The 17993-nt window shown below is 37.8% G+C and overlaps 1 protein-coding gene across 3 annotated transcripts in view; it reads right to left on the bottom strand.

The window, feature by feature from the left end:
- Positions 1 to 17993, bottom strand: part of CLHC1 (clathrin heavy chain linker domain containing 1) — a 44838-nt gene that overhangs the window by 17937 nt on the left and 8908 nt on the right. For all 3 annotated transcript variants that reach the window (XM_060169590.1, XM_060169591.1, XM_060169592.1), the window contains exons 3-7: positions 15101 to 15231; positions 13307 to 13508; positions 13079 to 13191; positions 12620 to 12704; positions 3912 to 4018 (exon numbers count right to left, since the gene is read on the bottom strand). In XM_060169590.1, the coding sequence (XP_060025573.1) occupies positions 3912 to 4018; positions 12620 to 12704; positions 13079 to 13191; positions 13307 to 13508; positions 15101 to 15230 (637 nt within the window). In that variant the 5' untranslated portion in view covers position 15231. The remainder of the gene's footprint in view (positions 1 to 3911; positions 4019 to 12619; positions 12705 to 13078; positions 13192 to 13306; positions 13509 to 15100; positions 15232 to 17993) is intronic.

The raw sequence follows: 17993 nt of genomic DNA, 5'->3' as shown, positions 1-17993 counted from the left end.
TTGTTTGGCTGTGCCAGGTCTTAGCTGTGGCAGGCAGGATCTTTGCTGCCACACGTGGGATCTTCATTGCAGCCTGTAGGATCTTTAGTTGCGGTACACAGAATCTTTAGTTGCAGCATGCAAACTCTTAGTTGCCGCATGTGGGATCTTTAGTTGCAGTACACAGAATCTTTAGTTGCAGCATGCAAACTCTTAGTTGCCGCATGTGGGATCTAGTTCCCTGATCAGGGTTCGAACCCAGGCCCCCTGCACTGGGAGCTCAGAGTCTTAGCCACTGGACCACCAGGGAAGTCCCTAACCCAGAAATTCTATTCCTAGGTATCTATCCAAGAAAAATAAAAACATATCCACACAAAAACTTGTACAGAAACGCTCAGTTGCATTATTCATAATAACCAAAAAGTAGAAACAACTCAAATGACCATAAACAGATGAATGGATAAACAAAATACAGTACATCCATACAATGGAATATTATTTCACCATAAAAAGGAATGAACTACTGATACATGCTATGGCATAAATGAACCTCAAAAACATTAAGCTGGGCTTCCCTGGTGGCGCAGTGGTTGAGAGTCCGCCTGCTGATGCAGGGGACACGGGTTCGTGCCCCGGTCCGGGAAGATCCCACGTGCCGCGGAGTGGCTGGGCCCGTGAGCCATGGCTGCTGAGCCTGCGCGTCCGGAGCCTGTGCTCCGCAGCGGGAGAGGCCGCAGCGGTGAGAGGCCCGCGTACCGCAAAAAAAAAAAAAAAAAAAAAAAACATTAAGCTAGGGCTTCCCTGGTGGCACAGTGGTTGAGAGTCCGCCTGCCAATGCAGGGAACACGGGTTCGTGCCCCGGTCCGGGAAGATCCCACATGCCGCGGAGCGGCTGGGCCCGTGAGCCATGGCCGCTGGGCCTGTGCGTCCGGAGCCTGTGCTCCGCAATGGGAGAGGCCACAACAGTGAGAGGCCCGCGTACCGAAAAAAAAAAAAAATTAAGCTAAGTGAAAGAAGCTAGTCACAAAAGACTATTTATTGTATTATCATATTTATATGAAAGGTCCAGAATAAGTAAATCTATACAGACAGCAACTAGATTAGTGGTTACCCAGGGTTTGGAGGATAAGCAATAGAGAATGAGGAGTTAATTGGTACAAGGTTTTTTTTTGGAATAATGAAAATGTTCTAAAATTAAATTTCAGTAATGGTTATACAACTCTGTAATTATAATAAGTTGATTAAATTTTGTGGCATTTTCCCCACATATGCCATATGCATATGCTAATTTAAACCTCAGACTTATGAAAGTTACTGTTTAACACCCAAAATGCCCTGTGTCAGCATTCATGATATAAGAATACTTTTGCAGTGTAACATGATCTTATAATCACTCAGTTATTAAATTGTAAATAATTGGGATGGTTTCTTGACTTCAAGTCCACTGAATAAAAACTATAAAATTACACTCTGTGTTACAGTGTACTAGGATCAAATACTGAAAACTGTGTGGGCAAAAATATGAGACACGCCCATTTGCACACAATTCATAGTCATGCGATCTCCATAAATACATATGTTTATATACACTATGTGTAGACAACAGATTTTCTGTGTTCAGGTAAAAGCATGTTTTTGTTCAAATTGCTGAATTTAAAGGTATTTTTAAGAAATTTATTTAAAACAAGCTGTATATATTTGACATCAAGAATTTCCACTTAGAACTAAGATAAGACTAATTAATCTCTATATTTGTAAGCTACATTGAGTATACGTCCCCTTTATGTATACCCCTGCATCTCCTTCTGAGATTCTCATCTTTTAAAAATGCATCTTAGTTTTAAAATAAAAGAATATTTTGTGATTCTCAGAAACACTCAGTAAGTACCACCAGTCTAGTATTGGTGAACTTCTCAGAATAAAATCCACATACCTAGAAAATGAATAAAAGTTGGCTGTTTTCCAATTTCACTGTAATTATATTTATTTAAGCATTAATTGCAAGCACTGAGTTTTACTTAAACTTGCAATCCCTACTTTGAGTAGACCAAGTCAAAGGGAAAAGAAAAAGAAACTCAGGAATATACTAATATCACTTAAAAAATTATTTTTAATTTTTTTAATCACTTTTAATTTATGCTAAATTCAGAGCACAGCCAAAGAAAGAGTTCCTGGGTATTTATAAGATGTCTGAAACTTCTGAGTAAAAATTAAACATTTTAACATTTAACATTTAAAATTAAACATCAATGTCAAAAAAAACAAAACAAAAAAACCCCTGAACACTAAAAACTACAAAATATTGCTAAAAGAAATTTTAAAAGACCTAAAAAAAATGGAGAGATATACCATATTTAAGGGTTCACTGGATCAGAAAATTCAATACTGTTCAGTGTCTGTTCTCCCTAAGTTGAACTACAGAGTCAGTGCAATCCCCAGCAGGTCTTTTTGTAGAAATTTACAAGCTGATTTCAAAAATTTAAACAGAAATATGAAAGACCTAAAACAGCCAAACCAAATCTGATAAAGAACAGAGTTAGAAGACTAACACTATCTGATTTCAGCATTTACTATAAAGCTACAGTAATCAAGACAGTGTAGTACAGGCATCAAGATAAATAAATAGATCAATGAAATAGAACACAGCTATGGACAACTGATTTTCAACAAAGGTACAAAGGCAATTCAGTGGAGAAAGTCTTTTTAATAAATTATCCTCGAACAACTGAATAGCTCTCAACAAAAAAATAAACTTTGACCCATACCTCACACCATATATAAAAATTAACTCAGGGGCTTCCCTGGTGGCGCAGTGGTTGTGAGTCCACCTGTCAATGCAGGGGATGCGGGTTCATGCCCTGGTCCGGGAAGATCCCACATGCCGTGGAGCGGCTGTGCCTGTGAGCTATGACCACTGAGCCTGCACGTCCGGAGCCTGTGCTCCGCAACGGGAGAGGCCACAACAGTGAGAGTGAGAGGCCCGCCTACTGCAAAAATAATAATAATAATAATAATTCAAACTGGATCACAGACCTATATGTAAACCTAAAGCTATAAAATCCTTAGGGAAAAAAAAATAGGAGAAAAATCTCTGCAGATTAAGCACAGATTTCTTAGGTACGACACTAAAATCTCAATCCCTAAAAGAAAAAAAACTCATAAATTAGATTTCAACAAATTAAAGACTTCTACTCTAAGAAAGACACTGTTAAGAGAATGAAAAGACAAGCCACAAACTGGGAGAAAATATTTGCATCATATATCTGGTAAAGGATTTTTATTCATAGAATGGAACACTACGTAGCAAAAAAAAGAATAAATTATTGATAGATGCAATAACATGGATGAATTTCAAAATAATTAGGCTAAGTGCAAGAAATCAGTCAAAAAAGGATACCTACTATATGATTCCATTTATATAAAATTCTCGAAAATGCAAACTAATCTTTGGTGACTGAAAGCAGATTAGTAGTTGCCTGGGGACTTGAGGGAAGCTCTGGGAGGGAGACCAATGGGAGGGGTGGGGAGTAGTGGGAGGGAGGGATCACTGAGGGAATGAGGGAACTTTTGGAGGATACATATGTCAAAACCTAACAAACTGTACAGTTTATGTACAATTTAGTGTATGTATGTCAACTCACCACAACAAAGCTGTTTTTTAAAGGAAGTGGAGCAAATCTGACAAAATATTAACATTTATTAAAACTTGATAGCAAGTACATGGCTGTTATTTATGTTTCTCACACTTTTCTGTATACTTGAAATATTTCATAATTTAATTTGGAAAACCTAATCAAACCCCTTAATGTTACAGGTAAGGAAACTGAGTAAATGGTAGACCTTGTTTCCCAGTTCAATACTCTTCCCATTCTATCAGGAAAAAAAAAAGTATAATTAGCATACATATGTAAGGTTCAGAGAGAAATGCTTACCCTTAAATTTACTCACTGTCCCAATGTTTTGAAGAATTCTTCTAGGACTGTTTGCTGCAAAATAAACTGCCTTTTCATATTCTCCAAGTGAGATTAATTCATTCAACCTACAGCCAGTGCATTTCATTATATAGTAGTACACAAAAAAAGAAAAGTGATTAGAAATGTCTAATACAGACTAAACATAGTAGCATAGTAATACAGAAAAGCACCTCTAATAAACTATAACTAGATTCATTCACTCTGTGAGATACTCTTTCACTTCCTTCCCTAATATTGTTTTTTGTAGCCTCAGAATAAGACTCACCTGCCAGGTGATGTGAACCTGATCCTGTACCTTATTCCTATAGTGCTGAGAGCAAGCCATAGAAAGAGCAACTGAATTTATTCCGTTGAAAGAACTTCAACTGAATTTATAATGAGCTCAGATTTTTTTTCTCTCATATTATCTCCAGAAGAAAAGAGGAACCAGGGGAAAGAAGGGCAATCTGCTTAAAGGCTCAGCCTAGGGGAAATATTAATTGCACACAAAGGCTGCCAAGTTGAAGATCAAGAAGTGTCCTTGGTATTCAGAAGCCTTAGTTGTTCGGCCAGGAATCAGACTCCCAACTAAATGTGAGACTAATTCAAAGAAGAAAAGATAATAGTTCAGATACCTTAAGCTTCTACTCCTCTTCCTAGGGCAAAACATCCCCAACTCAGTCCTTACAATTAAAACTATGGCGGGGGGAATCGGGAAGATGGCGGAAGAGTACGACACGGAGATCACCTTCCTCCCCACAGATACATCAGAAATACATCTACATGTGGAACAACTCCTACAGACCACCTACTGAATGCTGGCAAAAGACCTCAGACCTCCCAAAAGGCAAGAAACTCCCCACGTACCTGGGTAGGGCAAAAGAAAAAAGAATAAACAGAGACAAAAGAATAGGGACGGGACCTGCACCAGTGGGAGGGAGCTGTGAAGGAGGAAAGGTTTCCACATACTAGGAAGCCCCTTCGTGGGCGGAGACTGCGGGGGGCGGAGGGGGGAAGCTTCTGAGCGGTGGAGGAGAGCACAGCAACAGGGGTGCGGAGGGCAAAGCGGAGAGATTCCTGCACAGAGGATCGGTGCCGACCAGCACTCACCAGCTCGAGAGGCTTGTCTGCTCACCCGCGGGGGCGGGCGGGGCTGGGAGCTGAGGCTCAGGCTTCGGTCAGAGCGTAGGGAGAGGACTGGCGGTGTGAACACAGCCTAAAGGGGTTAGTGCGCCATGGCTAGCCGGGAGGGAGTCCGGAGAAAATTCTGGACCTGCTGAAGAGGCAAGAGACTTTTTCTTCCCTCTGTTTCCTGGTACGCGAGGAGAGGGGATTAAGAGCACTGCGTAAAGGAGCTCCAGAGACAGGCGCGAGCCGGGGCTAACAGCGCAGACTCCAGAGACGGGCATGAGACGCTAAGGCTGCTGATGCCGCCACCAAGAAGCCTGTATGCAAGCACAGGTATGGACACCCCCCTTCCGGGGAGCCTGTGCAGCCCGCCACTGCCAGGGTCCTGGGATCCAGGGACAACTTCCCCGAGAGAACGCACGGCGTGCCTCAGGCTGGTGCAACGTCAGGCTCGCCCCGCATCCGCACCCCTCCCTCCCCACGGCCTGAGTGAGCCAGAGCCCCAGAGTCAGCTGCTCCTTTAACCCCGTCCTGTCTGAGCGAAGAACAGACGCCCTCAGGCGACCTACACGTAGAGGCAGGACCAAATCCAAAGCTGAGCCCCAGGAGCTGTGCGAACAAAGAAGAGAAAGGGAAATCTCTCACAGCAGCCTCAGGAGCAGCGGATTAAACCTCCACAATCAACATGATGTACCCTGCATCTGTGGAATACCTGAATAGACAACGAATCATCCCAAATTGAGGAGGTGGACTTTGGGAGCAGCGATATATATATATATATATATATTTTTTTTTTTCCCCTTTTTCTCTTTCTGAGTATGTATGTGTATGCTTCTGTGTGTGATTTTGTCTGTATAGCTTTGCTTTTACCATTTGTCCTAGCGTTCTGCCTGTCCATTGTTTTTCTTTTTTAAAAAATTTTTTTCTTAATAATTATTTTTAATTTTAATAACTTTATTTTATTTTATCTTACTTTATTTTATTTTATTTTCTTTCCTTCCTTCTTCCTTCCTCCTCCCTCCCTCCCTCCTTTCTTTCTTTCTTTCCTCCTCCCTCCCTCTCTCCCTCCCTCCCTCTCTCCCTCCCTCCCTCTCTCTCTCTCTCTCTCTTTTCTTTCTTTCTTTCTTCCTTTCTTCCTTCCTTTCTTTCTTTCTTCTCCCTTTTATTCTAAGCCGTGTGGATGAAAGGCTCTTGGTGCTGCAGCCAGGAGTCAGTGCTGTGCCTCTGAGGTGGGAGAGCCTACTTCAGGACACTGGTCCACAAGAGACCTCCCAGCTCCACATAATATCAAACAGCGAAAATCTCTCAGAGATCTCCATCTCAACACCAGCACCCAGCTTCACTCAATGACCAGCAAGCTACAGTGCTGGATACCCTATGCCAAACAACTAGCAAGACAGGAACACAGCCCCACCCATTAGCAGAGAGGCTGCCTAAAATCATAATAAGGCCACAGACACCCCAAAACACACCACCAGACGTGGACCAGCCCACCAGAAAGACAAGATCCAGCCTCATCCACCAGAACACAGGCACTAGTCCCCTCCACCAGGAAGCCTACAGAACCCACTGAACCAACCTTAGCCACTGGGGACAGACACCAAAAACAACGGGAACTACGAACCTGCAGCCTGCAAAAAGGAGACCTCAAACACAGTAAGATAAGCAAAATGAGAACACAGAAAAACACACAGCAGATGAAGGAGGAAGATACAAACCCACCAGACCTAACAAATGAAGAGGAAATAGGCAGTCTACCTGAAAAAGAATTCAGAATAATGATAGTAAATATGATCCAAAATCTTGGAAATAGAATAGACAAAATGCAAGAAATATTTAACAAGGACCTAGAAGAACTAAAGATGAAACAAGCAATGATGAACAATACAACAAATGAAATTAAAAATACTCTAGATGGGATCAATAGCAGAATAACTGAGGCAGAAGAACGGATAAGTGACCTGGAAGATAAAATAGTGGAAATAACTACTGCAGAGCAGAATAAAGAAAAAAAGAATGAAAAGAACTGAGGACAGTCTCAGAGACCTCTGGGACAACATTAAATGCACCAACATTCGAATTATAGGGGTTCCAGAAGAAGAAGAGAAAAAGAAAGGGACTGAGAAAATATTTGAAGAGATTATAGTTGAAAACATCCCTAATATGGGAAAGGAAATAGTTAATCAAGTCCAGGAAGCACAGAGAGTGCCATACAGGATAAATCCAAGGAGAAATACGCCAAGACACATAATAATCAAACTGTCAAAAATTAAATACAAAGAAAACATATTAAAAGCATCAAGGGAAAAACAACAAATAACACACAAGGGAATCCCCATAAGGTTAACAGCTGATCTTCCAGCAGAAACTCAGAAGGGACTGGCAGGACATATTTAAAGTGACAAAGGAGAAAAACCTGCAACCAAGATTACTCTACCCAGCAAGGATCTCATTCAGATTTGATGGAGCAATTAAAACCTTTACAGACAAGCAAAAGCTGAGAGAGCTCAGCACCACCAAACCAGCTTTACAACAAATGCTAAAGGAACTTCTCTAGGCAAGAAACACAAGAGAAGGAAAAGACCTACAATAACGAACCCAAAACAATTAAGAAAATGGGAATAGGAACATACATATTGATAATTCCCTTAAATGTAAATGGATTAAATGCTCCCACTAAAAGACACAGACTGGCTGAATGGATACAAAAACAAGACACATCTATATGCTGTCTACAAGAGACCCACTTCACACCTAGAGACACATACAGACTGAAAGTAAGGGGATGGAAAAAGATATTGCATGCAAATGGAAACCAAAAGAAAGCTGGAGTAGCAATCCTCATATCAGAAAAAATAGGCTTTAAAATAAAGACTATTAAAAGAGACAAAGACGGACACTACATAATGATCAAGGGATTGATCCAAGAAGAAGATATAACAATTGTAAATATTTATGCACCCAACATAGGAGCACCTCAATACATAAGGCAAATACTAACAGCCATAAAAGGGGAAATCGACGGTAACACATTCATAGTAGGAAGACTTTAACACCCCACTTTCACCAACGGACAGATCATCCAAAATGAAAATAAATAAGGAAACACAACCTTTAAATGACACATTAAACAAAATGGACTTAACTGATATTTATAGGACATTCCATCCAAAAACAACAGAATACACATTTTCCTCAAGTGCTCATGAAACATTCTCCAGGATAGATCATATCTTGGGTCACAAATCAATCCTTGGTAAATTTAAGAAAATTGAAATTGTATCAAGTATCTGTTCCGACCACAACGCTATAAGACTAGATATCAATTACAGGAAAAGATCTGTATAAAATACAAACACATGGAGGCTAAACAATACACTACTTAATAATGAAGTGATCACTGAAGAAATCAAAGAGGAAATAAAAAAATACCTAGAAACAAATGACAATGGAGACACGAAGACCCAAAACCTATGGGATGCAGGAAAAGCAGTTCTAAGAGGGAAGTTTATAGCAATACAATCCTACCTTAAGAAACAGGAAACATCTCGAATAAACAACCTAACCTTGCACCTAAAGCAATTAGAGAAAGAAGAACAAAAAAACCCCAAAGTTAGCAGAAGGAAAGAAATCATAAAAATCAGATCAGAAATAAATGAAAAAGAAATGAAGGGAACGATAGCAAAGATCAATAAAACTAAAAGCTGGTTCTTTGAGAAAATAAACAAAATTGATAAACCATTAGCCAGACTCACCAAGAAAAAAAGGGAGAAGACTCAAATCAATAGAATTAGAAATGAAAAAGCAGAAGTAACAACTGACACTGCAGAAACACAAAAGATCATGAGAGATTACCACAAGCAACTCTATGCCAATAATAGGACAACCTGGAAAAAATAGACAAATTCTTAGCAATGCACAACCTGCCAAGACTGAATCAGGAAGAAATAGAAAATATGAACAGACCAATCACAAGCACTGAAATTGAAACTGTGATTAAAAATCTTCCAACAAGCAAAAGCCTAGGACCAGATGGATTCACAGGCGAATTCTATCAAACATTTAGAGAAGAGCTAACACCTATCCTTCTCAAACTCTTCCAAAATATAGCAGAGGGAGGAACACTCCCAAACTCATTCTACGAGGCTACCATCACCCTGATACCAAAACCAAAGAAAGAAAACTACAGGCCAATATCACTGATGAACATAGATGCAAAAATCCTCAACAAAATACTAGCAAAAAGAATCCAACAGCACATTAAAAGGATCATACACCATGATCAAGTGGGGTTTATTCCAGGAATGCAAGGATTCTTCAATATATGCAAATCAATCAACGTGATACACCATATTAACAAATTGAAGGAGAAAAACCATATGATCACCTCATAGATGCAGAGAAAGCTTTTGACAAAATTCAACACCATTTATGATAAAAACCCTCCAGAAAGTAGGCATAGAGGGAACTTTCCGCAACATAATAAAGGCCATATATGACAAACCCACAGCCAAAATCATCCTCAATGGTGAAAAACTGAAAGCATTTCCACTAAGATCAGGAACAAGACAAGGTTGCCCACTCTCACCACTCTTATTCAACATAGTTTTGGAACTGTTAGCCACAGCAATCAGAGAAGAAAAGGAAATAAAAGGAATCCAAATCAGAAAAGAAGTAAAGCTGTCACTGTTTGCAGATGACATGATACTATACATAGAGAATCCTAAAGATGCTACCAGAAAACTACTAGAGCTAATCAATGAATTTGGTAAAGTAGCAGGATACAAAATTAATGCACAGAAACCTCTGGCATTCCTATACACTAATGATGAAAAATTTGAAAGTGAAATCAAGAAAACACTCCCATTTACCACTGCACCAAAAAGAATAAAATATCTAGGAATAAACCTACCTAAGGAGACAAAAGACCTGTATGCAGAAAACTATAAGACACTGATGAAAGAAATTAAAGATGATACAAATAGATGGAGAGATATACCATGTTCTTGGATTGGAAGAATCAACATTGTGAAAATGACTCTACACCCAAAGCAATCTACAGATTCAGTGCAATCCATATCAAACCACCACTGGCATTTTTCACTGAGCTAGGACAAAAAATTTCACAATTTGTATGAAAACACAAAAGACCCCGAATAGCCAAAGCAATCTTGAGAACGAAAAACAGAGCTGGGGGAATCAGGCTCTCTGACTTCAGACTATACTACAAAGCTACAGTAATCAAGACAGTATGGTACTGGCACAAAAACAGAAATATAGATCAATGGAATAGCATAGAAGGCCCAGAGATAAACCCACGCACATATGGTCACCTTATCTTTGATAAAGGAGGCAGGAATGTATAGTGGAGAAAAGACAGCCTCTTCAATAAGTAGTACTGGGAAAACTGGACAGGTACATGTAAAAGTATGAGATTAGATCACTCCCTAACACCATACACAAAAATAAGCTCAAAATGGATTAAAGACCTAAATGTAAGGACAGAAACTATCAAAATATTAGAGGAATATACAGGCAGAACACTCTATGACATAAATCACAGCAAGATCCTTTTTGACCCACCTCCTAGAGAAATGGAAATAAAAAAAAAATAAACAAATGGGACCTAATGAAACTTCAAAGCTTTTGCACAGCAAAGGAAACCATAAACAAGACCAAAAGACAACCCTCAGAATGGGAGAAAATATTTGCAAATGAAGCTACTGACAAAGGATTAATCTCCAAAATTTACAAGCAGCTCATGCAGCTCAATAACAAAAAAACAAACAACCCAATCCAAAAATGGGCAGAAGACCTAAATAGACAGTTTTCCAAATAAGATATACAGACTCCCAACAAACACATGAAAGAATGCTCAACATCATTAATCACTAGAGAAATGCAAATCAAAACTACAATGAGGTATCATCTCACACCAGTCAGAATGGCCATCATCAAAAAATCTAGAAACAATAAATGCTGGAGAGGGTGTGGAGAAAAGCAGCGAACACTCTTGCACTGCTGGTGGGAATGTGAATTGGTTCAGCCACTATGGAGAACAGTATGGAGGTTCCTTAAAAAACTACAAATAGAACCACCATATGACCCAGCAATCCCACTACTGGGCATATACCCTGAGAAAACCAAAATTCAAAGAGTCATGTACCAAAATGTTCAGCGGCTCTATTTACAATAGCCCGGAGATGGAAACAACCTAAGTGCCCATCATCAGATGAATGGATAAAGAAGATGTGGCACATATATACAATGGAATATTACTCAGCCATAAAAAGAAACGAAATTGAGCTATTTGTAATGAGGTGGATAGACCTAGAGTCTGTCATACAGAGTGAAGTAAATCAGAAAGAAAAAGACAAATACCGTATGCTAACACATATATATGGAATTTAAGAAAAAAAAATGTCATGAAGAACCTAGGGGTAAAGCAGGAATAAAGACGCAGACCTCGTAGAGAACGGACTTGAGATTATGGGGAGGGGGAAGGGTGAGCTGTGACAGGGCGAGAGAGAGTCATGGGCATATACACACTAACAAACGTAGTAAGGTAGATAGCTAGTGGGAAGCAGCCGCATGGCACAGGGATATTGGCTCGGTGCTTTGTGACAGCCTGGAAGGGTGGGATAGGGAGGGTTGGAGGGAGGGAGACGCAAGAGGGAAGACATATGGGAACATATGTTTATGTATGACTGATTCACTTTGTTATAAAGCAGAAATTAACACACCATTGTAAAGCAATTATACTCCAATAAAGATGTAAAAAAAAAAAAAAAAAAACTATGGCAAACAGGATTTAAAGAGTGTTGCAAATGAATGTGGAACAGCAGAGGAGAAAAACACCAAAGTAACATTAAGCAAATTACATAAAACTTTTAACCTCAACCAGGGTTTTTCTCTCGTATCTGAAGCTGATAGACTTAGAGGTGTAAGGAAATAATCCAGGCTTTGGTGCTCCTCAAAATGATCTTTACCCCTTTTTTGTACCATATCAACAAGCAAATCAACAGCTGAAAACTATTTAACATAGAAGACTAGGAATATTACATATATTCACTACATACTGGCCTCATAGCGTATGAATTAACCTCTTAAAGAATAAAGTCTTAGATCTCTAACCCTCTACTATAAAATATATATAATAATTTAATAAGTATTGGGGGAAATATGCCTTCCTAATATGTCATAGGATGGAAATAATGAGAAAAAAAGGACTAAATTGGCTAGGATAATCTGACACAAGGTCATAAAAAAATATAAAATATAAAAATATAAATAAAACTTAACACTACAATCCACCTATAACCTCTGAAAAATCTCCTAGACCATCAATCTGGTATTTTTTCCACAAAGAATCTATTTTTTTAAATTCTAGCTTATTTTCTAATTTGTCTACTAGAGTAGAATTTTAAAATACAAAACCTAGAGACTACAACTCAAAAAGATGCAACATAAATGTGAAACATTTAATATCTTTAAATAAATATTAAATAAATGCTATAATATCTTAACAAGGAAAATCAAAAAGCTTTTTAAATATTTGCCTTTCAACGTAGTATAGCAAAATTTCAGCTTCTTTTGCCTTGCCTGGGTCATCTTCAACTAGTTCCTCAACAATGCCTTGTTCACCTGTAAATATTGAAAGCACCACTGGATATTTAAGGTTATCAATCAATAGAAAATAACAAACATATAAATGTTTAATACCAAAAACTTAATGCTATAGTTTCTAATAGCACCAACCTCTTCCTAAACTGAGTAGCTTCCCCATCCCTTTCTTCCTTATTTTCAGGTATTCTCTCCTTGGCTAACCAAGTCTACTCTTTACCAATTATTTGTCAGCTGTTGAAGGAAGAAGCCCACAGGGTAACAGAGACCTAACAGAAGTAAGTACATTTTTAGTTTCTTTAAACTCAGCCTAGGAAAATCCCCATTCTTTAGCTTTCTGGAGAAAAAAAATGTTTTCCATTATTCATGTTAATTAATAAATATAGATCCTCTACCGTGTAAATCTTTGTTTTTCTCAATGTGCTCCATGAAGTCTTGAAATGATCTGCTCATATCAGATTTTACCCACAAAGTAAGTGCCTGTGAAATAATCTGCAGTCTTTGATGACTATAAAGATAAAAAACATTAACAATATACTGAACCTAAAATCAAATAGTGGAATCTTAAAATAAACACAAATAAAAGCTTCAAACTGTAAAAAGTATATATTCAACTTTCATACCGGAACTGTAATTCATTGTTCAGATTTTCAGCTAAATCTCGCCGTTCTAATACCACAATCATTTCCTCATCTAAATCTGCCTTCCTCTGAGCTGGTAAATATTTTTTTGACATAAGTTGCTCAATTTCTGCATATTTATCTTCAAGATGTTTCAAGTATTTAGTGAGAGCATCTAAACTGACAGATTCTTGGAGAGTCATGCCTAAGGGAAAAGGGAACAAATCAAACAAGCCAAGCCACGTGTGGGACTCTTGTGCTCAAACAGCAAGTCTTAGCAAAATAGGTCAGATGGTTGGCTATGTTAAGAAATAATTAAGAAATTGTAGCATGAACTTGAAGATTATTGAACATAAACAGAATTAGCATACATTTCTAAATGGCTGGTAGTTTTAAACAAATCATCAATGAAGACTTAGTGAAGACTGATGGTCCAAACCTTAGCATTTTAAGAAAAAAAATTTTCAGGACCGCATCACCACATCTTGCAAACCCCTAAATATCAATCTTATTCAGTAACACCAAGAACTTTTGCCTAATAATTCAGGATTCCTGTTCAATGATTTTTCCCTAACCAAACTTTCCATTAGTCTACTACAACTAACCCCAGGGTAATCTGTTTATTCTCTCCAATGCAAAGTTTATAAATGCCTGCCAAATCTTCAGTCCTTTCTCCCTCGGTCATTGTCCCCTCTATTCATTATTCATAACTGCCCCCCACATACACACACACTTCAAATGACTTTCATTCTCATTCAGACCAATTGTTGCCTTTAAAGGCACACCTCAAATTCTCTTCAAGAAACCCCCCTGGATTAACCCTAATCAATTTCAGTCATTCCCTTACACCCTGTATCCCTTCAGCATTTAATCAATTTGTCAGCTATTTTGTACTTATTCATATGTATCTTATTTGTAGTCTGCTAGTCATAATTTTATACTTGAAAGTGAATCTAGTCCCTGCTTCAATCAATCATAGGATGATCATTCAACCTCAGTTAAAATCCTCTGGTGTGGGGTAGCTCATTATCTCAAGACATAGCTTCTTCCATTGAAACCAAATCTGACTTCCTAAAATTTCCACTTATTGATTCTGCCTCTGGATAAACACTAGTTGGAATTTTGAAAAGTTTTGAATGCAGTTATCTATTCTCAAAGTCTTTCTTTACTCCAGGATGTATATTTGCAATTCCTCTATCCATTCATCATACAAATCTCTCAATATTCTGGAGGAATTCCAGGATATACTCCAATTTCTTAAAATGTGGCTTGGCTGAAAACAAGGAATCAGTGAATGCTGACATCAATGTGAATCAACAATATTCACCATAACTTTACGTACCACAGTTTTTTCACATATTTCATGGGTTCTCAAACTATAAAATGCATCAGAATAACCTGGAGAACTTGTTAAAACACTGACTGCTGGGCTCCACCACCCGACCCCGACTCCCATCCCTGGAATTTCTGACAGAGTAAATCTGCAGCAGGACAAAAAAATTTGCATTTCTAACAGGTTCCCAGGTAATGCTGATGTTGATGTAGGAATCACACTTTAAGAGCCACTGTACTATACTTTATATAATCCAGCCAGACTGGAACTCTTTCAATCGTTTAGGGTTGTTAAGTTTTCTCATTCCCTTGTATGTACCTAGAGGCCAGACTAAAGCTGTTTGTAAAGTCTGGCTAAAGTCCCGATATACTTGGAAGATATATACATGGTAACACATATATATTAATTTGTGTAACTGGAAACAGTTGGAATTTCTCTCAAATATTTTAAACAAAATACTGTACCTGGAATAGGTTTTGAAGGATCTTTGCAGTAAATACAACATTGTTCTTTTGTGTCATACTCTGCCCTAAGTTGTTTCATTTCATCTATTTGCAATTGAATCTTTGAGGAATTATTTTCAATAAGCCTCATCCTGAAAAACAGAAAGGCTTTTTTATGTTTCTTTCAACGAATTATTTAATCATACAATTCAAAGTAAAACAGGTTAAATTATTACTTTAATTTGGCTAATTATCATTTTGTACCGTTATGAACGTAGACGGAAGTTTACAAAAGAATGCCTAGGAAGTTAACTAACCTCACAAGTGAGGAACAATTTTCTTTCAAAGCATCAATAAAATCTTATACTGCCTATGATTCGTAACCTTATTGGAAATTTGTAAGTATTAAACATAATAATCTAGCCGCAAAGTACTATGTCTATTCCCTTTAGTTGAAAATTACCTTTGCAATTTAAAAATTATTTTTGTTAAGTAATTGTATTAGTTTCCTGTTGCTGCTATAACAAATCACCACAAACTTGGTGGCTTAAAACAGCAGTAATCTATTCTTTCACAGTTCTGGAGGCCAGAAGTCCAGTATTAGTATCAGTGGGCCAAAATTTGTGTTTTTAGGATTGTGCTTCCTCTAGAAGCTCTAGGGGACCATCCATTCCTTGCCTCCTCCAGCTTCCAAGGGCTGCCAGCCTTCTGTGGCTGCATCACTTCAATCTCTGCCTCCGAGGTAATGATGCTTTTTCCCCTTGTGTCTGTGTCAATGCTCCCTCTACCTCTCTGTATAAGGACACTTGTGATGGTATTTTGGACCCACCTGCATAATCCAAGATAATCTCCCTAGCTCAAGATCCTTAATGTAATCATATCTGCAAAGATCCTTTTTCCAAACAAAGTAACATTTCCAGGATTAGGACCTATTTCTTTGGGGACCATTATTCAGCCTACTCTATTAATTTTGATTCTAGAGCTAGAGGAATGATAGCATCTTGAGATAAAACTGAGTTCATCCAGAAATGGAGGTTTTAAAGACCAAGAAGTAAATAAAACCTTCTTTTAACCATTATTTGAAATTTACTTCCTAGTTTATCACCAATATTTTGGCCCAGGGAGGAAATAATAGATTAAAATCAGTTAGCTACATAAATGTTACAAGAGTTTTGGTAAATTAAAAACAAGTTTGTCAGTAGATAACCGCTACCTAAGTCTGATTACTATATAGAGTTCTTGGTAACTACAGATGGCTCAGAGTAGGAGCTTGCAGTATTTATGAAAGAGGGACTGTGGAAATAAAATATCCTTGGCTTTCATCCAAATAGTTATGCTTTAGGAAGAAAGACATGTTAAAAGTAAACAGACTTTCGAAAAAATTGAAAGCAGGGACTCAGACAGATACTTGTACATGAATGTTCATGGTGGCACAAGTCACAATAGCCAAAGGTGGAAAAAACTCAAGTACCCATCAACTGATAAGTAGATGAAATATGGTACATACAAACAATGGAATATTATTCAGCTATAAAAAGGAATTAAGCTCCAATACATGCTACAACATGGATGAGAAGGTATCCAGTCATTGCTCCTATCCACAGCTACTTTTATGATCTCTTTATCTTTGACAATTTCACTACAGTAAATCTAGTTGAGTATTTCTTATTACTTACAATGGGATTCTTTGGTCTTCCAGAATCTGTGAATTGATATCTTTCACCAGTTCTAGAAAATTCTCAGCCATATTCTCTTCAAATATTGTCTCTGTCCCATATTCTCTTCTCTTTGAGTTGTGATTAGACATAATAATATAACTTTCTCACTCTGTCCTCCATGGTTTTTTTATAATAGCTTTATGGAAATATAGTTCGTATACCTTAAAATTCACCCTTGTAAAGTATACAATTCAGTGAATTTTAGCATATTCAAAGAGCTGTGCAAATACTACCATTTCTAGTTCCAGAACATTTCATCGCCCCCAAAATAAGCCCTGGATCTGTTAGCAGTCTGCTAAACAGAAGGCAATTTTCCATGCAGTCCTCAAAGGTGGAGCAGTTTACCTCTTGTTCACTCTTCAAGGGTGTAGCCCTTTATCATCCCAGCTTTATATGGGGAGGATTTCCCAGTAGACTACACCCCTTGGGCAGATAGATCCTGGGCTCTGTCTTTTGTACCCCTGTGCCACAGACTAAAAACTAAAGCTTATGGTCACTAGTTTTAATAAATGCTTTCAGGGTCAAAGAAGTTTTAGTGCTTCTCTATCTTTTGTCTTCTGTTATGATTTTGCCCTAATATTTCTGTCACTGCCCTGTCAGCTTCCTGTTACTTTTGGAAAAAAATTTCTTTACCATCTTATGTAGCATATTTTCCCAATAGGAAGATCTATCCCAACATCTAGCAAGCCACATTACCAGAAGTGGAGGTCAAATTTTACATAATTTTCCAGGTTGACTTGAAATTATCTGTAATAATTTATCCATCAATTACCAAATGGAACACTGAAAATCTGAGACTACTTAGCAAGAATGAGCATTTTATCTACTCTCCCAGTAGGTTATTTATCTTTGTGCATCAGAGCATTAAGTGCTCTATTTCAGATGGTAATCATGAAATTGTACTATTAAACCTTCCATGCAAGAAATCACCTGGAGCAATTATCTGTATCCCTCATTTTATGATACTACAATGTGCCTCCAATTATCCTAAGAGATATTATAAAATTCTCAAACAGAATTAGTATTATTTTTCAAGTAAAAATATAGTAATTTCAATAAAAAGGGTAACATAAAAACATGGCTTTAAAATAAAATTGAAATTGAAAAAGAGTAAGAACCACTGGTTATAGTTACAATGGCTAGTTAACATAACAAAGTAACAATTATCACTTTTGGGCTACTTACTAATATACTTA

This window comes from Lagenorhynchus albirostris, chromosome 13, assembly GCF_949774975.1.
Source record: "Lagenorhynchus albirostris chromosome 13, mLagAlb1.1, whole genome shotgun sequence".
Classification (NCBI taxonomy): domain Eukaryota; kingdom Metazoa; phylum Chordata; class Mammalia; order Artiodactyla; family Delphinidae; genus Lagenorhynchus; species Lagenorhynchus albirostris.
This window is presented reverse-complemented; position numbering and strand designations above follow the sequence as displayed.